The sequence below is a fragment of the Phoca vitulina genome, unplaced genomic scaffold (assembly GCF_004348235.1).
Source record: "Phoca vitulina isolate PV1807 unplaced genomic scaffold, GSC_HSeal_1.0 scaffold37, whole genome shotgun sequence".
Classification (NCBI taxonomy): Eukaryota; Metazoa; Chordata; class Mammalia; order Carnivora; family Phocidae; genus Phoca; species Phoca vitulina.
In genome coordinates, this window is record NW_022589740.1 from 6,478,206 (window position 1) to 6,506,162 (window position 27,957).

Consider the following 27,957-nt stretch of genomic DNA (forward strand, 5'->3'; position numbering starts at 1 on the left):
TCTGTAAAGTGGGGATAATATCCTAACTACCGTCTCATTTCCTGGGGTGGAAAATAGGATAACTGCAGTCCGGAGAAACGAGCAGATATTAAAAATGACATTCACTGAGCGCCCACCATGATCATTCACTGTGCTAAGCGCTTGCTGTGAATGACTTAGCGATCTCTATTTTATTGATCTGGTAATCAACGCTCAGCGAAATACAGCATTTTGCCCAAAGCCACACAGCGAGCAACCGGTAAAAAAAAAAAAAAAAAAAAACAGGATTAAAATTCAAACCGACTTCCGAGATTTTATCCTTCACGCTAGACTGCCAGAGAGGATACAAATGTACGCACTCTAACAAAGTCAATTATTTTGGTATTAGCTCAGGCGCCACCCGACATCACTTCAACAACCGACCACTGGGTGAGGAGCTGCCGTCTTTCCCCTAGCGCGGCAGCGACAGGGTTAATGACGTCACTCCCAGGGGCCGGTGATACGCGGTCGCCCGACGGATCCTTTCAAGGGCCAAAACCCGCGCGTGGCGCCTATAGATGAGGTCATAGAAGCGGACCAATAGAAATGCCTAATTTCCGTTTTCCGGGCTAATGCCTATCCTTTAACCCCAGCTCCGCCGCGGAAGAAGGAAAAGGCGGGCCTGGGGGCGGAGCAAGTCGAGGAAGCGGAAGCGGCCCCGCGGAGCGTGGACAGGCGCCGGCCTCGGCCCCACGCCTGCCTGGACCCCCACGTGTGCGGTGAGTGCGGCTGGCTAGGCGGCCGCCCTGAAGGGGTTAGCTCGCCCTGTCCGCGGCGCTGCAGGGAGGGGTCTCTCCGAGCGGTCCGAGCGGGGACAGGTGCTCACGCCTGTCACGTGCTGGACGGTCTTCTGTGGCCTTTCTGCTCTGGGGGTTTGGGGGTTTGGGGGTTGACGGGAGCTTGGAGACTCCTCTCCCTCCTGCTCTGCCCTGACAGTGCTGGGTTCACCTGAACTGCCTTCACTTTCTAAAATCCCGGCCCGTGCTGCTTGCGGTTGGCTCTTCTGTGGTGTGTTTGGCAAACATCCATTCCGCCCTGTGCGTGCTGGGTGCCGAGTTTACAACCTGAATGTACAGTTGCAGGTTATCGGCGCTGGGAAGGAAGCGCATTGGGGGCTGAGATGAGCGTAGGGGAATCTGAAGTGATGTTTAAGCTGAGACCTGCAGCAGGATGAGAGGCAACTCTGCAATCCGGAAGCCCAGGGAAAACTACTTTCAGCAGAGGCAGTACTTTTGGCTAAGTCCCTGCGGTGGGAGTTGTAGAAAGGGGACCAATGTGAGCTAGGAGTACAGCGATACAAGATGAAGTTAGAGGGGTAGGGCAGTTCTGTAGGACTTTAAGGCCGTGATGAGCGGTTGAGATTTTATTTCTGTACAATGGGAAAACATTTCCGTTTCTGTTCTCATTTGTAGGAAACATTGGAGGCTTATAAGTGAGGAAGGGACATGATAGACACAGGTACTCTTTAGGAATTGTATATAATTTCGATTATTACTGAGTATATAATTGGAAAGTATTGATGGTTTGGATTAGGGTGGTGGTAGTGGAGATGCAAGTTGGAGAGTTAGAGGTATTTTTAAAGGGAATTCAAAGGAACTAATGGAAGGATTGGGCATAGCAGACGAGGGAGAGGAACATGTCAGGGGTAAATCTTGGGTTTCTCCCTGAGCAGTGGAGTGGATGATGTGCCTGCCACTGGCCGAGAGGGGAAGAATAGGATGGGGAATAATAGATGAGGATGTTATTTAAAGGATTTCATTTTGGACTCACTAAGGGTAAAGTGCCTGTGAGACTTGTAAACGGAGGTGTCAGGTAGGCAGTTAGATACACAGATCTGGAACCCGGGGGAAGTTCCTGATGGGAAACAGTTTGCAAGTCCTCAGCATAGAATGCTGTCGGATTGGATGAGATCACTTAGCGGGAAATGTGGACAGAGAGGGGAAGACTTGAGAAATGCCACTATTTAGAGGTTAGGTATTGAATGTTTACCTCTTTCAAAGTGCAGTGCTAAGCCTGCTGAGAGGGTGGGATCAGTCACCTGTCCTATGTCTGGGAAATCTTTGCTGTTTCATTTCACAAGGCAAAATTGGGCTCTCAGCTACAGTTTTGAACACTTTATATATAATTCAGTTATAACACTGAAGTATGTTGTGTTTTAATTTTCCTTGCTTCTTTTCCACCACTTTGAATTTCTTTTTCATATATTTTTTTCAACCTAATAGCTTTCTAGCACATAGTGTGTTTGTATGCAATATATTTCAGGTCCATGGTGTGAAGTTATTAGAAGGCCATCAGAGTGTTCCAAAAAAGATTAAGAAGGAGAATCATTTGGGAAAGAAAGGAGGCATGTAGGGGAGAAATAATAAGAAATTGTCATTTAAGCTGGATTTGAAGAATGGGTAGGATTAATATTAATAGAATGGCTTTTAAGTTTGGATCCTGAAAAAGAACAATGAGGAAGTTTGGCTTCTGTGTGTTGTTCATGATTAGGGTATGTTAGGACTAAACTTTGAATGGCTTTGAATGACAGTGTGAGTTTGAAATGTTTCGTGGAGTCAGTGGGAAACTTTTGAAGGTGTTGGAGCAGGGAGATGGCACGAAATTGGTGACTTTGTGGAAGATTAATCAGGCAGCAGCATGTGGTCCCAGCAGATTAGATCCTCAGCAAAAAACAATCTGAGTAAGAGATACAGCCTGAATCGGGAAGAGGGAGAAGGGAAAAAGAGGAGACAATTTTGAGAGCCACAGGAATGTGATGGTCAGATATGATGGTACAGGGTTCCCAGCAGATACATTTTGTTAAGTGAAAGAAGCAAGACCCAACAGGCCATATATAGTTTGATTTCATTTATATGACATATTTGAAAAGAGGCAAAACTAGAGGGATGGAAAATAGATCAGTGATTGCCAAGAGAGCCAGGAGGGGGTAATTGCAAAAGGCTCCACTGGGGGACTTTTTGGTGTTAGGAAACCATTCTCTAAGGTACTGTGGTGGAGGAGACGTGACTGCATTTGTCAGAATCAACACTGTACACCAAAGAGTGAACTTGACTGCAGATGAAAAAAAAAGTCAGCCAACGTGTCTGGAAATGGAATGCGGACTGCGAAAAATCTAACTTGTACAAAAGTATAAAATAACTTCACTCAACAGGGTGGTGGTGGGGGAATTGACCTAAGTAATTTTGGAAAACAGTATTTTGAATTAATACTGTGAGGGAAAAGAAAAAAAGCTGTAAATAAACTCTGTACTAGAGTTGGTCAGTTTGTTTCCCACAGCCATCCAGCTCAGCATTCTGAAGCTCGTGTGTACTAACAAATCAGTGGTGGATCCTGGGAGGCAAGTTTCTCACTGTCAAGAGAAAAAAGTTACAAGTAAAGTAAGAGGGGAAGACGAGAGTGAATTAGAGTTGGAGACATTAGGATGAGCTTACTTCACAGATAGATAAATGCAGGCTCCCGTGTCCACATAGGTTAGTGTATAGATGTGTGTCACCAGCCCTTTCTGGTGGAAAGACCTAGAAGCAGTGACGGCAAGCACACCTAGCACTCGGACCTTAGCATTTTCAATAAAGGGAACCAGGGTTCCCTGGAGAAATGGCTGGTTTCAGGGCTGGTCAGGGAAAATAGAAGATGAACTTGGAACAAGTGCTAGGAAGTAAAGACATGGAAAACAGGATGGGGTCATGTCACCAGACACGGAAGCGACCTGGAAGACTTCACCACTGGCCAAAGCTGGAACAGTTTGAGCAACAAAGTCACTATAGGATTAGGTTCTACCCCGAGTAGCAAAATACGTGTGAGACCATACTGATGTAAATAAGTGATTGAATAAATAAATAGAGAAGAAGAGACAAACTTACCCTACAGAAGAATTAAAAATAGTAGAGGTAGACATGATGAGAGAAATAGAAAATCACCATGAAAACACCACAGTAATTGCTGCAGGTGGGATCCACTGGAGAACACTAAAATCAGAGGGAGACAATTAGGATATTTGCATAATCTCAAAATGTATCACCCCAAATATTTATTAGTTGCTGTGGTGATTTTAACATACACATTTTTAACAGAATTCTTTAGGACTCCTCCCCCTAGGAAGTGGAACTTAATTCCCCTCCCCTGGTGTGGGCTGACCTTGGTGACTTCTAATAATATGGAAAGGGACAAATGGTAACTTCACAGTGGAGGAATCTGGCAGACGTTACCTTAACCAAGTGATCAAGGTTAATAGTACCAGTATGAGCACTTCACCTCTGTGATACTCTGCAGAAACATCCATCACACCAGTCCAGTCATGAGAACAATCTCAGGCAGACCCCAGATGAGTTTTCTGCCAAGTGCCTGACCAGTACTATTGAAAAGTGCCTTAGTCGTGAGAAAGAAGACCAAGACACGGCCACCTGATGGCTAAACGCAGTGTGTCCTGGCACAGAAAAAGTACTGGCAAATCCGAAGTTACTAGTATCATAGTATCGTACTAATGTGGTCTCTTGGGGTGGGGTGTTAACTTTAGAGGAAGCTGGCTGAGAAGTGTACTGGAGCTTTCTGTTTATCTTTCCAAACTCTTCTGTAAAACTAAAATTATTTCAAAATAGTTAAAACTAATGTACAGATAAAATCTGTAAATGACTGCATTTTTAGACAAATACAAGCACAGAAGAACTAAAATGCTGGTGTGGTTATAATAAAGCTGCCAAGTGATAAAATGACCCTATAGTTAGCAACCAATGACTTAAGGAAAGGGAGTAATTCAGGCGCCATCCATGGTTAAGAATTATAATGGTAAAGCCTAAGCCAAGCTGCACTTTCCAGAGAGTTCTTTGGAACCTTACTGGTCCCTTGAGATGTTTCAAGAAAAAGTGAGTAAGTATGCAAATCTTACATACTTTAGCCCGTGCTTAGTGGTCAATTAGCAAATGAGAAGAACCTGAAAACCTTTCTTAAAAAAGCCTAGTTATTTTCATTCATTTGACTATTTCTCAAATCCATGCCATCTTTGAACCCTTCTTTTTTCCCTATGCCCACTAATAATCTTGCAAAATTAGTTGTTCTTGGAAAATTTCCAATTCTTGGAAAATCTTGGAAAATTCTTGTTTTAGAAATATCCAGTATTGTCCAGGAACTTCTCAGGTCTGCTCTAGGGGATCAGCTTTAGAACTTTAGAAATGAATTGACTGTACAGCTTTGGAAGGTAGAGAAATCGCCAGGTGGCATTTTTCTTGATACACTCTCTGCTTTCAGGAGCCTTGGGTCACTAAGGGGTTATCTGTTGTATGCCCTGGGCATGGTGAGGTCTCTGTACCCAGAAGTGACCTGTTAGATTTCCTCTAAATGAAATATTAAATATTCCAACATAATCTTACTTTGGAGGGCACTGAAAATTACTGGTCACCTCTAAAAAAAAATAACAAAATAAACATTAGAAGTTTTTGTTTTAGCTACTCTGGATTACATAGAGAATTTGTAGGCAATCTTTGATTTTCTTTCATTAATTCGAATATATATAAGTGCAGCCTATTGTTTGTTCTGGACTTTTTAGGATGGAAACCAGGAAATCAAATGATATGGTCAGTCTCTCATCACAGAGTCGTCCTAGGTTGTAAGAAACACAAACACTGACACTTGTATCATAGTTAACGTAAATAATGGTCTATTTTTACCCAGAACTATTGTTGAATTGTTGTCCCCAAATACATCACACACTAGCCAAGGTGTGTGTATTCCTAGTTTTTGTGTTGGTATCTTGTTTATTTTCATTTTTAAAATCTTAGAAGCACTGATTGCGTAGTTCCTGGACGCTAGGGCCCACGGTGGACCCAGGTGGTTTTGTCTTGCATCTGTGAAGCCCCGGGATTAAGTGTGGCACTGGTGGGTGCCACCTACTGGTTGAGAACAACCCAGTGATCCTTTTGGGGTTTTGTTTTTGTCTTCCAGAACTGCTATGATGGAAGTTAAAGGGAAAAAAAAATTCACGGGAAAAGGTGCAAAGACGTCACAAGAAAAGAACAGATTTCATAAAAGCAATGGTAAGAGAACCATACCAAACCATGCTTCCCATAGGTGGTGGCCCCTATAGTTGGAGAGGGGGGTTGGTGGGATGAGGAGCCTAGAGCAGAGTCTGTTTTCATGGGTTAGGATTAGGAAAAAGCAGGAGTTACTGTGTCCGAGTTTGCGTGTTCCCCACGAAACTGAGACATTTAAGAAATTGCCAGGATAATCAGAGAATGCTATTCTCACGGGAGACCCCCAATCTTAGCTGGGAATGCCTTTTCTTTATTTATTAATTTGCTGCAACATTTTATGTTCATGTTCAGTAAAGTGTGCCTGATGAATGCCTGCTACTGGGGAACCAAGTACTTTCATCCTCAGTGTTTCTAGTTGTGGAGTCTTTATTATTCCATCAGGTGTCACTGTTGCGGAGGAGGAAAGTCAGGGACTCTGTAAATGCCTAACTGATTCCTAAGGCGTCTTTGTTTTTTTTCTTGCAACAATCTTAGGGCTTAGCTGTTGCAGTTTTCATCTCATTTGTTAGCTACTTCATTTGCAAGCTTAGTTAGCTAACAATTTTTATCAAATAACTGTACTATAGGCTTTGAGGAAATTTTTCCAAAACTAGCAATTCTGCAAAATTAATGTCTTTAATTTGATATGATATTTAATAAAATAATAATGACATCCTTAAAATTTTTTAAAATAAATTAACATCTTTAATTTTAATTTGATATGTGATTTAATATGGCATTTCTAAGTTTTAGGCATTCATTTTATTTTTAGATTCATTGTTATTGAATCATTGAAAATTACGTATGAAGACTTGAATGACAAGAAGTCATTAAAGTAGAATACAAGATAATACAAATAATATTTTATCTTATTAAGTAATGTTAACATGCTTAAAACAGAAACATACCTGACTGACAACAATGGTTATCCGTAGCATTATGGATAGTTTTTATTATGCACTTCTCTAGTTTGTCCATTTTCTATAGTGAATCTGTATTATAATTTTATAAATCAGAAATTTATTTGAGAGAGAGAAAGAGAACGCCCACGTGCAGGCGATGGGGGAAGGAGGAGGGGGGGAACAGAGGAAGAGGGAGAGAATCTTAAGCAGCCTCCACGACCAGCATGGAGCTGGACCCGGGGCTCGATCTCATGACCCCAGGATTGTGACCCGAGCCATAATCACGAGTCAGACGTTCAACCGACTGAGCCACCAAGGTGCCCCTAAATCAGAAAGTTTTAAAATTTTGTTTTGATTTTTTAAAATCCCGTTCTCCATATATTGAGAGTAGGACAAAGTACGTTTCACTGAAGAGTGTGTAATTTTGTGTAATAAATACAGCCCAATAGATAACAGAGATCTAGGCTCAGGATCACTGAACTCTGATAATTATTTACTATTGTCCCTAGATTCTGGTTCGTCAAAGACGTTTCCAAGGAAAGTTGGCAAGGAAGGTGGACCTAAAATCACATCTAAGAACTTTGAGAAATGTGCCACAAAACCTGGGAAAAAAGGTGTAAAGCAGTTCAAAAATAAGCAGCAAGGGGATAAAATACCAAAGAACAAATTCCAGCAGGCAAATAAATTCAACAGGAAGAGAAAATTCCAGGCGGATGGTAAAAGTGATGGTAAGCACTGATTCCTTCAGCATGGTCTTTGCAGAAGCCTTGCTCCGCCCGAGCTCTGCAGGAGGGAGAGGGGGGCTCTAGAAGTCTGGTGGAGACCTCCCGTTCTTGCTCCTTGACAGGCAGCATTTGGGGTGGGAGGAGGGTAGCCCGGATCAAGTAAGCACCGGGAAGCACCTTGCCTGCTCAAAATTGTCTTCTGGCGCTTAGAGTACCTTACTACCTAGGCCCTTGCTGAATTATCCGAGCTGTGGAGTTCAGCTAAGCTGGAGTGGCTTCATATAGTAGAAGCCCAATGAAACATCCCTTTCTGTAGGCCGAATTTTATTGATTGATTCAACAAACAAATATTTGAGTTTTCTGTGCACTTTGCCAGGAGATGGGAAAGAAAAATTATAACAGCCAGTAGGGGCACGCGCCCCAGCTCAGCTAGAGTTCTTGGCACTGCATTTTAAACACACATGGTTCCTACATTAAGACCCGTCGTGGTGTAGCTTTGATTCCTTTTCTGTGGGAGCTAGGTTCCTGACATGTCAGAACGGAGCTCTGATTTTATTGTCTCAAATTTTTATATCAGCAGCTGAGGGGAATTGGATACTAGAGATCCCCAAAGTTGTTAGATACACGGCAGCCCTAGCACGGCAGATGTCAGGGTGCCCGGAAGTTGGTGGGATTAAATGAGCTCTGGGTCAGCCTTTCTCTTCTGCTGCGCAGTTCATGAAGCCCTGATACAAACAGGAAATATGCCCTCTGCTTCCCGCAGTCTCTGATGACCACCGGGGAACAGATAAGTAACGGGAATAGTTAAGTACATTGCAGTAAAGTGTATAGCCGTTAAGAATTATGTTCTTGAGAAATAATTTAGTTTTGTGGAAGAATACTTATAGTAGAATAATGTTTAAGCGAAGCAGTGAGATTCTGAATTTTTAAAGATTAATATAAAACATACATAGGGAAATGGCAGGAAGAAAATAAAATGTTACTAGTTATATGTGGGTTTTGAGATGATAGGGGAATTTTGTTTTTTTGCATTTTCCAAGACTTATAATGCGTGTATTTTCTAATCTGAGAGGGGGAGACGTTTAGAAGGCAGTAATTCTCCAAAGGGTTCCTTGCAGGACACTCAAATAATATCCATTTTATTAAGTTGTTCTTTGTTGGCCTCAATGGGTTTTTGGATTTATTTGGTGGGATACTTAGCTTTTGAAGACAAAAAAAAAAATGCTAATAGAAAGATACTGGACTTACAGAACATTACTCTGAGAAATTTTGACTGGGCGCTGTCATGAGTAAGAGGCAGCAGAGCATGAAGTTTCAGAGTTGTCTCTGGGTTTCAGCCCTGGCTCCACCACTGAGGACTTGTGTGACCTTGCACAAGGAACAGAAGGAACTCCTTAGTGCCTGTGTCTCCCCGATGTGAGAAGGAGCATATTAATAGGGTTGTTGTGAGAATTAAATGATAGATAACAACAGCATACTGAAAATTTTAATACATTTTTCCCTGTTTTAGTTTGGACTAATTTTTGTTTACACTAAGAACTGATTTTGTTTACAGTAAGAACTGATTATACCTAAAGTCCAAGGACTATAATGTTTTAGAGTAGAATTTTTATTTCACAATTGAAAAGGAAGCTGAACATTTTTCAGTTGCTTTTACAATCCTTTCGATTTTTTTTTCTTAACAGGTGTCCTGTTAAGAGTCAATATGTAGCTGTTGAATGAATGAATGAGTGGTTGTTTTCAACCAAATTTAAAATGTATAAACTGCTCAGAAAATGAAATTAAGTCTCAATTTATAGGGAATGATATTTTTACAGTGAATATTGATCCTGATCAGTGTTGCCCTGTGTCCCTAATTTGTACTGGTTTGTGACATTCAGAATGTTAAATGTACTTTATTTCTACAATGACTAGAATAATTTCTCTAATGACTAGAATCAGCAGCCAAGAAACCTAAATGGGATGACTTCAAAAAGAAGAAAAAAGAACTAAAGCAAAATAGGCAACTAAGTGACAAAGCCAACTATGACGTTGTTGTTCGGGCGAAGCAGATTTGGGAGATCTTACGAAGGTAATGCTACCTCGTGGCGTCACTGTTAGTCCTTTGAGAGGATGGAGGAGCACCCGTGTACCTCGTAAACAGTGAGCTGTCCTCTGCTAACCTGCACTGCCCTGGGGGTGTTCGGGGAACACTCAGCACGCCGCTAGACGCGTCAGTATTGGACGTCTGCCCGTGGCAGAGGTGTGCGGAATCATGAGGATGGTGTCAGATGTGTTTATGGAAATGTATGAGAATTAAAATGGATTGGAAATCCTTCCTGACAGAGTTCTGAGAAAATGAAAGACAATTTCTTATCGGCTCGCTTTTGAGATACTTAAGTATTTGGTATCTTGGACATGTTTTATTATTTCCTTTACTTCCGAGGTTCTGGCTGTGAAGATTTAAATTGATGCATAAAATTACACCTTGTGAGATGAGTTCTTGTCTTTGAGAAAATTACTTTTCTCTGGCTGCTCTGGAATAGTAATTTTAATGTCAGAGGTTTGCTGCCTCCGAAGAGAAAAATCACACCTAACTGGGTGAACGTACACTGGTAGGGTTTTTAGTTTCTCCTGTTTAAAATAATGTCTTTACTTAAGCTGTGTTTCCCCCTTTATTCTCATTTATAGAAAAGACTGTGACAAAGAAAAGAGAGTGAAATTGATGAGTGATTTGCAGAAGTTGATTCAAGGAAAAATTAAAACTGTAAGTAGGGCAGGCTCATAGTTGCATGTATTAACAATTGAAATCAGCTCACTCTTAGGAAAGGCTAGGGGACCATTCGTGATCTGTGAAACTGTTTTAAATGTATTTGGCCACAAATTTCAAGTACCTTTTAGAATACTGACTAAATAAAAATATTTAATAGTGGGGACCTTACTGCTGGGAAATTATTAAAATATCAAGTATTTGGCTGTGTCATTTTTTCCAAAATTAAAGTAAATCAGTGTTCTTTAAAGTTGCCTTGAGGAATTTATTAGTTCATTAGTATTTGTCAGAATGTCTTGCTCTGAACTCCATATGCTTTCATATGTTCTAAATTGCTGACTTTTTGAATGTATGTAAACAGATGATTACTTTCATTTCTTCATTGCTTTTACAAACATCATACAGAGATCTTTAAAATATAGATTTGGGAGTTCTAAACTGATTTTCATTGTTGCTGCTTAATTGTATTTTATAATAAACCTCTGTTGACAACTTGTGTATTTGGATAAATACTTAGTGACTATTCACTTGTAAGACACAGACTTTGTAGTTTTGGGGACCCTAGAGGGGTAGTCTTTGCCAAAGCATACATAGGTCTAATCAGATGCTATTTTCCAGTTTGAAGGAATGTCTTGAAATAAGCAAGTTCCCAGCAACTGCTTTCTTCTTTATCTGGGAAGAAAGGTTTTTTTAGGCTAGAACTTCTCCTCAGCTCCAGCAGTAGTCTGTTATCCTTGATTTAGAAGTATTTTACACTCAGCATCCTTTCCCAACTACCCTTAGGTTAATACTGCATGGCCTTGGGTGTTAATGTGGTGTTCAGATCCTCCCTCTGCTGCTTAAAATATGTGTGCCTTTGGACAGTAACAACGTCTGTATCGATAACGGTGTGCTAGGGGTTATGCTAACCATTGCATACTCTGTCTCCTTTAACTTATTGTCTTCATCCCTGATGGACATTTGAGACATCTGGGACTCAGAAAAATTAAGTTTTGTCCCCAGGGTCACAGGGATAGCATGTTCCTTAACTTCTCATAAACTTGCTTTTCTCATCTGCAAAATGGGCATAGCAATAGCACACTCTTAAGGTTGCTTTGAGGTCTAAATGAGGAAAATGTACTTGAGGCATCAATCCTGGTTATATAGTAAATAATCAGTATGCACAAAACAGACTGCTTGTTAAAAAATTTATTTTTAGTTAAAATATCTCTACAAACCTCCCTTAAGAAAATTCTTCTGAAATGCATGACTTTGATGGAGGTCCACCTTCATCTTCTGATTTGTTGGAATTAAAATTTTTAGAGACAGGATGAGCAGCAAATAATAAGCACTATTAAAGTAGACTGGTAATGTAAAAAAATAATTTTGCTTGACTATTTGTGGTTATTGCTGTAGAAAATTGATCAGCAAGTCCTGTAACGAGGATCTGATTTATCCAGTAGTTGGGGGTAGGGGGTGGAATTTTGAAATACAGCAACTTTTCTAGGAATAAAACAGATATATATTCAGGAATTATAGTGAAAATGTGAGAAACAGAGGGATTAGCTTATAATTGCCAATGTGTATATAGAAACATTTACTCATGTAGCAAGGCTTTTAGATCTGTCTTCTTTCTATACCTTTGGTTGCCAAGGCCAAACATTCCTAGATTGCTTACGTAAGAAAAAAAAAAAGAGTAATAAAATTTTTGAATTGGAAAATTTCCGTTAGGGAAAGTAACTTTCAGCGAAATGAGAAATACAGTGTGTATAATCGTTAGACAGGTTTGGTTTGATATGGTTTGTTTTTAATGATAGGAATCGTGCAAAATGGTTAAATCTATCCCTTTCTCTGTGTCGCAAAACCAAAGAATGCCATTTTGTACAATTAAAACATGTATTTCTTCTCCTGAGCAACCTAGGTTTGATTTTATCCATGAAGACTCTACCTTTTTTCTAGCAAGGAATTCTAAAAGCAGTAGCAATAAAACATTAATACTGTGATAGAAACATACATCGTCAAAAAGAATTAGTCTAAAGGCCCAAACTGGTCTTTCCTACAGATTGCATTTGCCCATGATTCCACTCGTGTGATCCAGTGTTACATTCAGTATGGTAATGAAGAGCAGCGAAAACAGGCTTTTGAAGAACTGCGAGGTATTTCTTATATGTGGAAGATTATTTATAATAAGTCACTGTTTTTTTCTTGAAATACCCAAAACTGCCCATGGTAATTCTTGTTGAGGGAAAGCTGTGTGTTCTCTGCAGGACCTTTTTTGGTTTTTTTTGTTCTTTGTGTGGGACAAGTTAAGAGCGTGGTCTGTGTCCCCAGGATTGTGCATTTATGTAGTTCTTTGCTTCTGGAGGACTGAAATGAGGTTAGCAAATCATTGTAATGTATTTTGTTTTTCAGATGATTTGGTCCAATTAAGTAAAGCTAAATATTCCAGAAATATTGTGAAGAAATTTCTCATGTATGGGTGAGTTGTTTTATTTATAAAATATATTGTCATTAGCTTTTTAAAGGTGGGGATACCAGTTGTGCCCTTGGTCTGGGATCATAATAATGGCCCTAGGCAGATGCTTGTAATGTTTCTGGGGCACGTGATCTTAAAAGCAATTATTGAGGTAATGTAAATGATGGCCTTACCTTCACCACTTTCGTGAGTGTATTTTGACACCCTGGAAGAAGAGATGACCAGTATTCAGAAGGTGGATGGCTGGGAGGGGTAAGGTGAGGGGAGTCAGCAGGGTCGGTGGGTTAGGAAATGTCAAGATAGGAAAATTTCCTAAATTAGCTGGAATTGCTACTTGTCCTGACTTTTTTTTTTAAGATTTTATTTATTTATTTATTAGAGAGACAGAGAAACAGCATGAGAGGGGAGAGGGTCAGAGGGAGAAGCAGGCTCCCCGCTGAGCCAGGAACCCGATGCGGGACTCGATCCCAGGACTCCGGGATCATGACCTGAGCCGAAGGCAGTTGCTTAACCAACTGAGCCACCCAGGCGCCCCGACTTCTTTTTTTGAGTGGAAGGTGCCAAAACGTGCTCACCGGCAGTAGAGAAGTTCGGTTGACAAAATTTCCGAGTATTTCTGGCTGTAATCGTCAGCTGTTTGATTATGTTAGGATGTAATGTCAGTACTGGTGACTACGTGCTGTTTGAATGGAGGATCCTAGATGTGTTGTATTCGTGTTTCCCCGTGTCTTCGACTTTTACTTTCTCCTGCCGAAGAGTTTAATATGGGGAAGGGACGCGGGTCACAGCTCCCTGTGCCTCTGAGGTCACTCGGTCCTCTCCTCAGCTGCATTCTCTCTGTTCTGTGACCGAAGAAGCTGCATCACAGAGAATTCCAGTAACTTGCTCGGGATCTCTCAGCTGCTAGGCAGAGTCAGGTCTCAGACGTCAGTAGCGGGCTGGCTGCCGCGGAAGCTGGCAAGCTGGAGGTGGAAAGACCACTCATCTCGGCTGGCCTTCTCACAAGCGTTTCTTGGCCCACCGGTGGCCCCACATTTTGATGGGTGGGCTTCAGGGGAAGTTATATTTTGTTGCCACCCGGCTTTCTTCTCCTTTTGAAGAGGAGGTTCCCACCTCCTCTTTTTTCCACTGATTTTTCCCACCGTCGCATTGGGTTTAGGAGTAAGCCACAGATTGCAGAGATAATGGGAAGTTTTAAAGGCCACGTGAGGAAGATGCTACGGCACGCAGAAGCGTCCGCCATCGTGGAGTACGCGTACAATGACAAAGCCATCCTGGAGCAGAGGAACATGCTGACGGAGGAGCTCTACGGGAACACATTTCAGCTTTACAAGGTGACATCCCAGGACATTCTGCGAGCATTTTTACTTTCTCTGTGTGCTGTTCCTGACCTTCTAGTGCCCTGTTCACAGAAAATAGTTTTGCTTTGGCTGGCCCATTAAGAGACTGTCTCCTACCCCATATTCTCTTAGATTATTTTGTCTCTGGTGTGATGAGCAAGTGATCAGACTTTGATTTCTCTTACTCCCAGAGCGCTATCTCTAAATCCCCTTTAAATTAAACTACATTGTTATACTCCCTCCTGAGTGCTCTGTGTAATGCTTCAGGACATCCGTTTCTGATAGGCTGAGGTAGACCACTCTTAATAGTTAGTAAAGCTTTGTACCCGCCCCCTAACCGGCTCTGGCTGAAGTGCCTCGGGCTCCCCATTCCTACCTTCTGTGTGTCTCCATGGTGTGGACTATCCTTCTCTAGGTTGTATCCAGGGAGAAGAGGGAGTAGAGAGAACCAGTCTTGGATATAGTACAGGGATTAATCAGAAGAAGGCCAGGAAGGGGACTAGGACAGTTAAAGAGGCGTAAACGCACACATCTGTCTTCAGGGATATGGGTTATTTCCTGGCTTGCTTCCCCTGGTCAGGTTCAGCTCCTGGGCTGAACTGAGTGCTTTATTGCTTTTGTAACTGTCACAGGAATATCCACCTAATTACAAAGCGCATGGTGGCAAGAATTTGTGAGCTGACTGCTTGATCTTACGATTAGGCATGTGCTAGCCCCTGTCGACTGGTTGAGTTGGGGTTGTTTGGGCTGGCTCTTCAAATACATTGGTGGGTATATAGAGTGAGAATCAGATAATCAGGTTACTCCATGAGTGTATCTACAGCAGGGCCTTCATTATATAAATATGGGAAATTTGAAGTTTATATTAAGTTTACTTGAAATAATTATAATTGATTTCCTTTGCTCTGAAGTTGAAGGAACTTGATTAAATTTAGAGGGGTTTGATTTTTCTCGTTGCAGTCAGCAGATCGCCCAACCCTGGACAAAGTATTAGAGGCTCAGCCGGAAAAGCTAGAGCTTATCATGGATGAAATGAAGCAGATTCTAACTCCAATGGCCCAAAAGTAAGAAAGCTGTTTTTGTCCTTTCTTAGCATTTGAAAGAAGAAAATGTTATATAACCCTTGCATAGGAAAGGTAGATAGTTTCCCAAATAGATTGTGTTATTTAAATTGGATCGTAAAGCTTAGATGCTCAGGCGTGTGGCCTTCTTAGCATTTGTACCGCAGCGGAGTGGTTAAGACGTGGCCTTCGGGACCCAAGCTGCCCAGGTGTGAGTCCCGGTGCCCCCCTCGCTTACTGTGTGACGTTGGGCAGTGGAACCTCTCTCTGCCTCAGTTTCCACATCTGTAAGATTGGGATATAGTAGTACGTGTTCCGTGGAGGTTTATGAAGATTAAATGGGTTAATGTTTCCGAAACACTCAGAAACAGTGCTTTGCCCATAAAGGCAACCTGTGTCTGCTGGCTACTCAGGTACTCCGTGTCAGCCTGACGTCTTGGGTGCCTCGATCATCAGCCTCCCCTGTACGTCTGCATTCCACAAGCACCACACTGGGAAGCTTGGATCACTTAGGGGTTGTTGCAGTTGCTGGTGCTGTTTCGTTCTGTTCATGTTTTAATTGTGCTAAAATCATTTTATGAGGCTAAGCATTGTGAAGGGTGCTTGACAGGAAGAAAATAAGCCATAAAAAAAAATCGGTGCACACACGGAGTTCTAATCACGTGTCCGTTGTTGGGTAAAAGCATAGATGTCCTTACTGAAGGTGGTAGAGTGTATTTGGAATGATGACAAATCTTGGCTGACTAGATACTAAAAATTCGTATTCTGGTTTTGATTGTAGAGGCTACTAAAAGATTTTTGTAGTCTGAAAGTTTGTTTTTTTCCTTAATTCTTAGTATATTGCTGAAAGATGTATTCTGTCTTATGACAGGTTACATTTGCTAAGACCATTTCACTTGCTCTGATTATCTTAGGACAACTGAGGCTGCCTCTGTCTCTCTTACTGTATGTAGTGCTAGATCTGACATAGTCTCTTTTCCCTTTTCTCTCTTTTCAGGGAGGCTGTGATTAAGCACTCATTGGTGCACAAAGTATTCTTGGACTTTTTCACCTATGCACCCCCAAAGCTAAGATCAGTAAGTTGTTGCTTTTGGTTTTTAAACCAAACATTAGAGGAAGAGCCATGTTAAAATGTAAAATGCTGCTTTGATGCACCTTGTCTTTTGGAAATTTTAAAGAGTTGTTTCCTTATTTATTTATTTGAGAGAGACAGAGGGAGGGAGGGGCAGAGGGAGGGAACCTTAAGCCAGCTCCACGCCCAGCATGGAGCCCAATGTGGGGCTCGATCTCACGACCCCGAAATCATGACCTGAGCCGAGATCGAGAGTCAGACACTTGGCCGACTGAGCCACCCTGGTGCCCCTGTTTCCTTATTTAGAGAAGAGAAGGCACTAAATGTCCTTTGAACAAGCCTACTAATTCCATTTAGGTATTTGCCAGAAGGCAGTGGAATTGACCATAGTTTTATCAATCTTACTGGATTTTTATATTTTGATTACAAGCCAGAAACTATCCTCCAGCTGACCATACTGAAAATTAACTCACAAATAGATGTTCGGCATTCAGGTAGTTTGAAATTCACCTGTGCTGATAAAAAAAAAAAATCATGTCAACGTTAAAAGGTTAGGGGAGGACACTTATGTAAAACTAAATGGACCATGAAAACTGGACCTCACAGGCTAGCAGGATAAGGAGCAGAGAGTGAAGGTAATTTGTACTGCCCTTCAAGTCAGTGGTGGGAATACAAATGAGAATTCATCATTTAGTCCCCTGAACTTGCTTGCCTCATCAAACTGAACTCATTGCCCATTTGTCCTCATTTCAATAGTAAGAGATAACTCATAATAATGACCCTAACTTCTTTTTAACAAATATGCCAGATTAACATTCATAGGAATTTTGACCCTCTCAAAATTGACATAGAGAAAAGACTTTTCCAAGAGTAGCTGTTCACCTAAGCTTGTGGTCCAGTGAACATAGCAGCTGCTTTTGGGGATTTCTGTCTCTTTTCTGCAGAGCACAGTTTCTGACTGGTCTGGATATATTAAGGCAGGACTACATTTGGAGAAGTGAGAATATGAGCACTTGGATATAGTCAGTGATGGAAAATATTTTTTTAGTGTTGAATGTATTAATAACACAAAAATCATTGGGAACTTAGTGTGAATATACAGTAATGAGACAAATCTTTCCTGGCCCTGGGGGCATTTCACTCTCCAACTGGGTAGCTTTGAATAGATTTGTAAGTTTAGATATGTAAGCTGAGAGCTGTGTTTTTGAGACCCATCCTGGGAAAGGATTGAACAATAGTTAAGGACGAAATCGCTTGTTCCTTACTGATGAAAATAGGTACCCACCTTTCTCTTTTGTGGTTGGAGACTTTGTGTTTATTTTATGGATTTAATATAAAATTTTGAATCAGGAATGGACTAAAGTGGGGCCCTGCAGCTTTTAGCTGTCAGAACGCATTTACATCTATAGACTAGACCTCCCAGATATAATTAAGAAATTATGTACATTGACAATGAAGAAGAAAGTTTATAAATAAGCTAAACTACCTTGTAAAAAATTACTGACTGGGTTTTTACTAAAGGGGTCATTGAGAAATGAGGACCTAGTCTAACAGACTAATTTCTCTTAGGGAAATGTTATTTAAGTGTTTCTATGGTGAATTATTAAAATGATTTCTAGAAGTAATCCAGTGATGAACTAAAAAAGGGAAACTTTTTCAGCCAAAATTAGTGTTTGGTTCTCTGCTCATTATATACACGATTCTCTTATGGAAGAAGATTTTATTTATTTTATCTGGTTTTACTGTTAAAAACTCCCTTCTTACCACAGCCACTTCCTAGATTTCTTTTTCTTGAAAAATCTTTTGGAATATACTACACATACATACACTTGTTTGAATAGATATTGGTGAGACTCAGGTATCTTAGTAGAAATTGCTACCGCTCCTTGCTGCTCTTGATGGGGAAGAAACTGTTCAGACCGAAGTTGTTTCCGCATGCTTCTCTACAAAATGGAAAATGCAGTTGTTTACTGCCTGTACTCTGTCATCGTCCGTGCATCACTGCCCCTCAGCGGACAGGTTTTAAGAAGGCAGGAGAAAGAATAAGATAAAGCCCGGCGGTATTTGTTCCGCAGGAGACGGTCGAGGCCATCCGCGAAGCCGTCATCTACCTGGCGCACACACACGACGGCGCTCGGGTGGCCATGCACTGCCTGTGGCATGGTACCCCCAAGGTGAGCGGTCCCTTCGGGCCGAGGCGCCGCCCCTCACACGTGCCCTCGCCTGCCCGCGGGCTTCGCCCTGGTGCGTAGGAACAGCGTGACCTTGGCGGAGCTGCGCCTCCTTGGGGCCTCCCCGGAATTGGATTTTCTTAGGGCCTGGGGTTTCTTTGCCGGAGTTTTCATGAAAGTACAAAAAGCTTGAGTTGTCTTTATTTGGGAAGGGACCCGGTCGAGCAAGTAAATGCAGTGTTTATGTCAGGCTTACATTTATAGAAGTTTGGGTACCTGTCGGATTCTTTGATTCCTCATCTACTGATCTTCATGGGGGCGGGGGAGGCAAGGTGCTAATGAGCAGCTACACGTTTGCTCATGTGGGTGTTCAGTACTTTGAGGGGAAAGGTAAAGATCCATGTTAAATACAGAAGTTTCACAGAGATGCTCCTCATTTCCTTGATCGGTATAATGTTGCCTTAAAAAGAGTTGCACTCTGCCCACTTTTTAAATGAATACAAATTTAATTTCCGTTCAGCGAGTATCGAATACCGTCTCTGTTGCACTCTTAGGCATTTCAAGTCAATTCAGACACTGAAAGAGTTCTCTCCATTCTCACTGTTTTAAAAGAAGGTAGTTTTGCTAGATTTGCCTTTCAGCTAATTTATGGTTCCGTATTTATGTCTCAGTGCATTGTCACGAACAGCTCTAAGGTTGTAATAGTTCTGAAAGGACTTAAAGCATATTACCATTTCTTTTTTTTGTTCTGGCTCATAACTGTTTTCACTAGTGAAGAGTATGCCAGACTGGTGGGAATTTTAGTATTATATAAAATTTTTGACTCTATAATTATTAAGCTGTCACTAAAAGTTATAACAAAAGTTAATTTTTCTTTTTAAAGGACAGGAAAGTGATTGTGAAAACAATGAAGACTTACATTGAAAAGGTGGCTAATGTAAGTATAATAAAACCACAATTTGTTATGTTTTTGTTTGATTTTGGCTTTTCTTTTAGGTTTTTTTTTTTTTTTTAAGATTTTTATTTATTTATTTGACAGAAAGATAGCGAGAGCAGGAACACAAGCAGGGGGAGTGGGAGAGGGAGAAGTAGGCTTCCCGCCGAGCAGGGAGCCCGATGCAGGGCTTGATCCCAGGACCCTGGGATCATGACCTGAGCCGAAGGCAGACCCTTAACGACTGAGCCACCCAGGTGCCCCTCTTTTAGTTAATTTTAATAATAAAATGAAATCATGTCTATTATAGAAAACTTGAAAACTGCAGAAAATTGCCAAGAAGAGAATTGTTCATTGTTTTATTACCGTCTTTTAGTACACATATGCCTGTATTTTAATATTAAATTTACACTAAATAAGATTTCTCCTTTTTTCATTTAACATCCTACTGTAAGTTTTCCATTTCTAGTAGATATTTTTTGAAGTCCTGATATTTACTTCTTCAATGAATTTGTCCAATTATGTTATTAAACATGGAAATTACTGCCTAGAATAAATTTGTAAGTTTTATAGTTCTTTGGGATCCTTTGGAGATGCTGTAACAGCTCTCCAGATGAAATTATAGAGGACACGAAAAGATTTTTCTAAGGAATTAATTGCCTCAAAAAAATAGTATCTCTGTGTATTTAAATACTAAATAGTTTTCCAGGAGTGTATGTAGTAGTGAATGTTTTTTCATTCTTGAGTTACTTTATATGTTTAAGCTTCTGATTTACTGGGAACTAAAATTGGTGATAACTGTTTCCTACGAAAAATCCAATGAGAACTGCTAACATCTGGTGAATACTTGATTTAGTCAATGCTGCTTCAAACACAGATAAGCTGGTGCTTTGTGACCATATACGTCCCTGTCATCTTCTGTAGGGCTGGAGACTAGAGAGAGCTGTGGAAGGCCACGTGGAAGGCAGCTCGCAGAGTCTGTAACAAAATGAAAGAAGAGATTCTCTAGGGAGTTGTTTCCAGAGTATGACAAGATTTTATTATTCATTATTCACCATTAAGTAAATCTTTGGTATAACGTTTTGAGTATTTTAAATTAGAAATGAATAAAAATAGAATGTTAATAGAAAATTCTGAAAAGTATTACTAGTAGAAGACATCATTAAATAATAAAATTAGATTGTTCTAATTTTACAGTTTAGTTGTATAAACAGGTTGTTTTTTTTTTTTTGTCTTTGAGAACCTAATCCCAGCAAGGCATTATGATGGTAATGAGAAATTAACAGTGCAGTGCCTTTTGCATCTCAAGGAGTTGTCTCTAAAGAGGGGAGATAAACTAATAATACCCATGGATATGATTTATGGTTATTTAGAAGTGTTTACATTTCCAAATATTGGGGATTCCTGACATACTCTATTTTTTCGATCCTTTTAAATTTTTAAAGACTAATTTTGTGGCACAACATATGGTCTATCGCAGTGTCTTGAGAAGAACTTTGTGGAATTGGTGGGTGTGGTACTCTGCAAATGTCAATTAAATCAAGGTAGTTAATAGTGTTCATACCATCAGTGTTTTTACTGATGTATCTTAGGTAGTTCTATCAATTGCTGAAAAGTGTATTAAAAGCTCCAACTGAAATTGTAGAATTGTCTTTTTCTCACTTAAATTCAGTTCCAGTTCTCCTGTATTCATCCAGAGATATTTTGTGTTTGGGCATGTTTCTGCGTGTGGAACTTAAAAAAATCAGAGACCAGTGGTTCTGTACTCTGTGCACTTTGTTCTCTACTTCGTTTCCTTCACTCAGTCCACCTCAGGGGTCATTTTATTTCAATATACATACATTTTATCTACCTCATTCTTTTTAATGACTGGATAATGTTTTATTATATGAGTTACATAATTCACTTAAACCAGTCCCTACTGTTGGGCACTTGGGTAGTTTCTAGTTTTTTGTTATTTCAAATAGTACTCAAGAACTCCTTGTGCATTTGTGGAAGCACATCTGTAAGATAAAGCCCTAGAAATGGAATTGTTAGATCAGAAAATACATGCACTTTAAATTTTTATAAATGTCGTCAGTTGCTCTTCAAAGAAGCTGAGCCACCGTACATTCTCACCGACGACAAAGAAGTGTGCCTGCTTTTTCCCAGACTTTTGCCAAATTAGTATATTAGCAGGGGTTTTCACTTTTGCCTAGATGATAGGTGGAAAATGGTATTTCATTGCTTTAATTATTGTCCTTAATTAGTGAGTATTATTTCATATGCTTAAAGCCACTTGTCCCTTTTTTTCTGTGAACTGACTCTTCGTGTTCTGTGTCCATTTTTAGTAGAGCGTTGGTCTTTATATGGTAAAGATGTTAGACCTTTGTTATTTTTCTCCAGTTTGTTTCTAACTGAAACATTATCACCTGCCATGTTCTTTAGACCTGGCTCTGAATGAGTGTTACCAGAAGTCAGATACCCTTCTCAAAGTAAAAGATTGCTATCGTTATCTAGGATACAAAAAGAATATGCCACAAGCTCTGAAAACACTTTTTTTTTCTTTTGTCATAAAAGTAGAAGTTCTTAAACTTTAGAACAATATCAGCACAGAAGTAATTCTGTTATTTCAAGAGATGACCATTGTGAAAGTCACAATGTATATATTTTTTTATTTTTTATTTTTTTTATTTATTTATTTGAGAGAGAGAGAATGAGAGAGAGAGCATGAGATGGGGGAGGGTCAGAGGGAGAAGCAGACTCCCCACCGAGCAGGGAGCCCGATGCGGGACTCGATCCCGGGACTTCAGGATCATGACCTGAGCCGAAGGCAGTCGCTTAATCAACTGAGCCACCCAGGCGCCCCCATAATGTATATTTTTTGATCTTGTGCTGCTATACTTTTTAAAAGCGGTTACTTTTACCTTATTCTCATAGTATCTAAGTATATTCTTCTGGTTTATTATTTCAGTATTTCAATTCTCATTATATAGGATTATTTTGAAGAAATTAGTACACAAAAGAAAATGAAAAGTCATTTATAATCCTTTAACCCAGAGGTGACTATCACATTACAGTGTTTTTCCTTCCATGATTTTCTTGGTACACATACTATATATATTTTGTACATATATGTGATTCTATCTGAGTTTATATGCTTTCTTTTTCATGATTAAAGTTCTGTATATATACATATATATAGTTTTATATTCTTAGGGTTTTTTTTTTCACTTACGCTTGAATTTTTTAGTGTAATTTTCAAGTAGTTATTTATTAACAGGATACCTGTTTTTGAGAGGTGTTATATCCTGGTCAGTTAAAAAAAAATGAGCCTCGGCTATTTGATGTTGAAGAATGTGCTTTTGTTTTTCTCTGTTTTTTTTTAAATCAACTTAGAATATAATTAACTAGGCCCTGATAAGAGAGGAAGTTCCTTTGAATGGCTTTTATCTGTCTTGTTTGTGTTATGGTAGACAGTTGTCAGGTTGGTAACCTTTATAAAGTGCCTCCATGGGGGGAATAAAAGGGAGAAGCAGTATATTTTTCTAACCTTCCCTGGCTTCCATTTCTTACAGGGCCAGTACTCCCATTTGGTCTTACTGGCGGCATTTGATTGTATCGATGATACTAAGCTTGTGAAGCAGATAATCATATCAGTGAGTAATTCTGATGGTCTTGCATATACATTAAATTGATATATTGTTTGCAACTACATCAGTGTGATTTTATACCGGTATGTGTAAAGACGTTGAAGTGTGCTTTCTACTGGTATTTTGTTATTTTATTTTATTTTTTTTTGGTCTCAGTTCTGTTTTGGGGCATTTGCTTTTTTCTTGTATAAACCACAATCTTGTAACTTGATACTAATGATTAATATTATTTTAATTTTGCAAAAGACTGGTTACATTAGGATCACATGGCTTTTTGACCACATGATGTGCTAAATGAAAAATGAGCAATATAGTGTTGAGGGGTGATCAGAAATTCATCGCCATCATAATTCTGCAGTTATTCGGGGACTCACAGGGAGAGGGTGTCCTTTTTCTCCTTGTGCCTTTGGAGAAACTACCTCTGCTCAGTTCCCTGGTTTGTCATTGCATCGGTGCTGGTCGGAGCTGGAGAGGAAAAACTGATAAAACTCACTCAGTTGTGATACTCCTTAGAGCTTCTGTGAAAGCTTCTTCAGAGTCCTATTAAAAAGTCTTACTAAAATTAACAGACCAGCTTCCTTTTCTCATTTCAGCAGTTCCTTCTAGTGTGGTACAGTGACCACAGAGTGGTAATAATTAAATGCAGTTCATTTAACCCTAAGTTGGCCCTCAGAAGAACTGTTGTCCTTTGGGTAAAAGCACTTCAGGGTAAAAACTGCATTCTTCAGAAGAGTGCTTGCCTCTTTTTCTGACTTCTGAATATGTGATCCTTTCTTCCTTTCCTCTCTTTCTGGTGTGCAAGTGGCGTGGGCTTTGTGATAGAGGTTGCAGGGGCGGGGATAAGCAGTTGCAACATTGGTAGCAGTGACCAAAGTTAGAAACATTCTTAAAACCATATGATCTGTACAGACCTGGATTATTCATCTAGGCATCATGCAGACCTTTGTTGGATACACACAGATGGGGCCCTTGGGGAGATCTTAGTGACAAAAGCGACTTTCCCACCATGAGCAGGGAGAAGCCATGTGGATGTTCAGAAAGAGACTTTACCTGTTGGCACGTGGGAGTGCTGTGGCCTCTCTGCAGCCTTTCTAGAAGAGCAGAGCTGGTGTAGTGGGAAAACGGGCTGGCGAGGGTTAGGTGCCAGCCACGGGTCCCAGTGTGTGTGAATTTCTCATGCCCTTGCTGTCATGTTCCGACTTCCCCCTTGACTGTTTTAAGATTGCGATGACTTTCTTTGGGATGGGATTGTGGGAAGAAACAAGTTGGCAAGACTTTCATGTCACAGATGGAGTATTTTGGCATGTTCCTTGTGACTTTATTACCCTTTTGACTCCAATCAATAATGGTTGTTTTTCATTCTGGTGACAGAGATGTGAGGCCATAAATTGGCAAAATGAATCAAGTTGTTTCATGAAAATGGAAACAGGCTGGGCTATTGAAAGTTTGCTTTTGTTTAATATTTTCACGACAACTAAAATTTGCATAAGTGTTCCAAATGGATTTCCAGAGAAACCAGACTTCCTTCAGAATTTACCACCATTGTCTGCTAGATTAATTTTTTCCGAACATTCATCCCACTTGAAGTTGCTGTTGAAACAGTTTTAATTCCTTGTGCTTATCGGTTTGATTCCCACAACTACTTGAGCTACATTCCTAATGACTTTCTCATACTTAGGGCAGCTTTCCCTGAGAATGGCCTGACGTGCTGAACTCTTGCTTCTAACTGACAAAACGCTCAACAGGTTCTGTGTATCATTAAACTGTATAGCTGGTGATAAAATCCAGAAATGCTAATTGCTGTTGAGTCTTTCCCACCACCACAAAACCTGTTGCAGTATTCAGTGCTTTTTAAGAATACCCAAGAAAGCATAGCATTGCTAATAAGCATTCTGTTCAGGGTAACCAGGCGTCCTGAAATGTCAGTTCGAAATCACAGCCAGGTCAGCGGAGCCGTCATCTTTTCCCACCCACTTGACTTTCCGGAATAAACATGCTTATAAGATTTGATCCATTTACCCCTGGAAGTGTTGGTGTGATGCAGCTGCTTTGATAGCAGCTTTCCTCTGAAAAGGAGAGAAGTGCACTGACCAGTTGCTGTTTGAAAGGGAATAAGTATTGCTGCGTATTTTAAAATTTATTATCTTTTAAATATACAGGGAGGTACTAAGAATAATACAGCAAACACCCAGCCTCCCACCGTCTGACAAAGAAGTAAAACTTGACAAACACGCTTTAAGTTCAAGCCTTCAAGCCTGTCCCTGATTGCCTGTCCACCCCCACGCATACCCACTGTGATGAGTTTTGTTATGTATTGTTTGCATACAGTTCCTCATCCTTTCTCTGAATGTAGATGAAATGGTACTGTTTTGCATGTTTACAAATTCTATGTAAGCGATATCTTGTATGTTTTCTTCTGCGACTTGCTTTTTTCTTTTGGCATTATGTCTGTGAGATTCATCGGGCTTGGCAAGTCTTTTTTTTTTTTTATAAAAGGCCAGGTTGTAATTATTTTAAGCTTTGTGAGCCATTATATGATCTCTGTCGCCTATTCTTGGGTTTTTAGTTTAGTTTTCTTTATTTTTAGCGACGTTTAAAATATGAAAACCATTCTTACCTCATAGGATGTGTGGAAACAAGCTGCAGGTTGGATTTGACCCATGGGCTGTGGTTTGCCCACCCGATTCTAAACCACCGACTTCCAGTGCCAAATAGTATTCTATGAGTATACCGTAAATTATTTTTCCCTCTTTCTGTTGGTAGAGACTTAGATCATTTACAGTTTTTAAAACATTGAAATTTTCATTATTTTTTGCCATTCAAATTTTATTTTTTCTAAGGCATTTACTTAGCACAATCGATGGGTTGCCAGAGACGCTGCACACATGTTTATATAGAATCATGTGCCACATTTCCCACCCAGCCGCTACAAAACCTGTTGCATTATGCAGTGCTTTTAAAAATAGCCAAGATGGCCTAGTGTTGCTAAGCATTCGACTCAGAGTAGCTGGGTTTCCTGAAATGTCAGGTTGAAATCATAGCCTAATAAACACTCCTCTCTTTTGAGAACAAGCGCCAGTTCAGTTTCTTATCTGGTCTCCCCATCCTTGCAGCTCCTGTAGTTAGTCTCTGCCATCCGTTCATTTAGCAGTTGATGGTGATGTGCCCCGGGCTCCGGCCAGGTAAACGAGGAGGCAGGCCAGGTGTGGGGGGTGGGCTGTGGGGAAAGGGGAGGCCAGAGCTACCTGTCCAGGGTGGTAGCTGCCAGCTTCTGGGAATCTGAGCTCCACAGTGATAGATTCTCCTGGTTTTGTTTTTGTTTACTTTTAATTGTGGTAAAATACACATAATAAAAAATTTACCATCTTAACCTTCCCCTCCTTTTTTTGCACACTTTTTTTTATTGAAGTAAGGTTGGCATACACTATTTTATCAGTTTCAGGTGTACAGCGTAGTGATTGGACAATTACATACATTACTGTGTGCTCACCACGATAAATGTAGTCACCGTGGGTCACCATACAAGGCTATTACAATATTGCCGACTCGGTTCCCTGTGCTGGACTCTACAGCCCTGTGACTTACTCATTTTGTAACAACAAGTAAACAAACATCAGAAATACACTCATAAATACAGAGAACAGGTTGCTGGGGCGGGGGGTTGGGGGGGTGGAATGGACGACATTGGTGAAGGGGTTGGAGAGAGAGGAACTCCCAGCATTTTGAAGTTCAGTAGTAGTAAGCGTATGCACAATGTTGTGGAGCCAATCTCCAGAACTTTTTCATCTTGCAAAACTGAAATGACAGTCATTAAACTCTATCTTCCAGTTGAGTGATTACAGTCAAAGAGGTGTACTTCTGGATGGAATCACCATAGGTTTAAAAGAAGCACTTAAGGGGCTGCAGTCCTTGCCTGGCGATCTTCCTTTTATACTTCTCCATTCTTTACCTCTCATTGGTACTATTCTCTTTTTATTACATTTCTCTTGCCTCTTCCAGTAGATTTTGGCTCTTTGTAGGTTATGGCCAGCATGCATCTCTTGCTGGCCCCGCACGCAGCACCCCAGGCTCTGTTCTCGGTATCGTGCGCTGCTTTCTGCATGCCCTCCTTCCACCGAAAGTGCAAGACGTGTGCTCTGACCCTGCTTCCAGGGCGCACCCTTTATCATGACCCTTACTTTTCCTTGGCAAAACAAGAATGCCTGTGAATCTCCTAAGGGTCCAACACAAGTTGGACAGTCAGAACTGGGCAAACATGTCTTCGGAGGGAGAGTTTTGTTTTTTTTTTTTCCAAGATTTATTTATTTATTTATTAGAGAGAGAGCATGAGAGGAGGGAAGGGCAGAGGGAGAAGCAGACTCCCCGCCGAGCAAGGAGCCCGATGTGGGACTCGATCCCGGGACTCCAGGATCATGACCTGAGCCGAAGGCAGTCGCCTAACCAACTGAGCCACCCAGGTGCCCCGGAGGGAGGGGTTTTATTCTTCCACCACACTCTGCTACGGTCCACACGCCTGCCCTAGAGTGAAGCACACAAAGAAGTTACAACAAATGGGTCTTGGGATTTTCTCTGTGTTAATTCTTGTAAGAGGGATAGCTGAGTCGAAAACCTTTAAAATTGAACCTTCGTTGTTGGGGGTTCTCTCTCTCGAGGATGCCAAAATCATGACCCCAGCAGCTTTACTTAATTTCACAGTTAAAGATCCTGTAAATTGAGAGGTGTGTTTTTAATATGGACATAAATTACTTTAAAGCACTTTTCAGTTTGCAGTGTGAATTTTCTCATTTGCTCCTGCTAACGACCCACAAGTGAGGCAGGTGTATCATTTCCTTCTACAGATGAGGGAGTTGATAGGCAGAGAGGTTGGCTGATTTGCCAAAGGCTACACAGCTTGAG

General features: G+C 40.6%; 1 protein-coding gene across 1 annotated transcript in view; it reads left to right on the forward strand.

Moving 5' to 3' along the window:
• Nucleotides 1-633: 633 nt before the first annotated feature.
• PUM3 (pumilio RNA binding family member 3) overlaps nucleotides 634-27,957 on the forward strand; it is a 46,065-nt gene continuing 18,741 nt past the window's right edge. Inside the window, exons 1-13 of the mRNA XM_032427540.1 lie at nucleotides 634-737; nucleotides 5,953-6,044; nucleotides 7,432-7,650; nucleotides 9,583-9,718; nucleotides 10,318-10,393; nucleotides 12,438-12,531; nucleotides 12,788-12,854; nucleotides 14,011-14,185; nucleotides 15,152-15,255; nucleotides 16,250-16,328; nucleotides 18,400-18,498; nucleotides 19,379-19,432; nucleotides 22,987-23,067. Of these exons, the coding sequence (XP_032283431.1) occupies nucleotides 5,960-6,044; nucleotides 7,432-7,650; nucleotides 9,583-9,718; nucleotides 10,318-10,393; nucleotides 12,438-12,531; nucleotides 12,788-12,854; nucleotides 14,011-14,185; nucleotides 15,152-15,255; nucleotides 16,250-16,328; nucleotides 18,400-18,498; nucleotides 19,379-19,432; nucleotides 22,987-23,067 (1,269 nt within the window). The 5' untranslated portion in view covers nucleotides 634-737; nucleotides 5,953-5,959. The remainder of the gene's footprint in view (nucleotides 738-5,952; nucleotides 6,045-7,431; nucleotides 7,651-9,582; nucleotides 9,719-10,317; nucleotides 10,394-12,437; nucleotides 12,532-12,787; nucleotides 12,855-14,010; nucleotides 14,186-15,151; nucleotides 15,256-16,249; nucleotides 16,329-18,399; nucleotides 18,499-19,378; nucleotides 19,433-22,986; nucleotides 23,068-27,957) is intronic.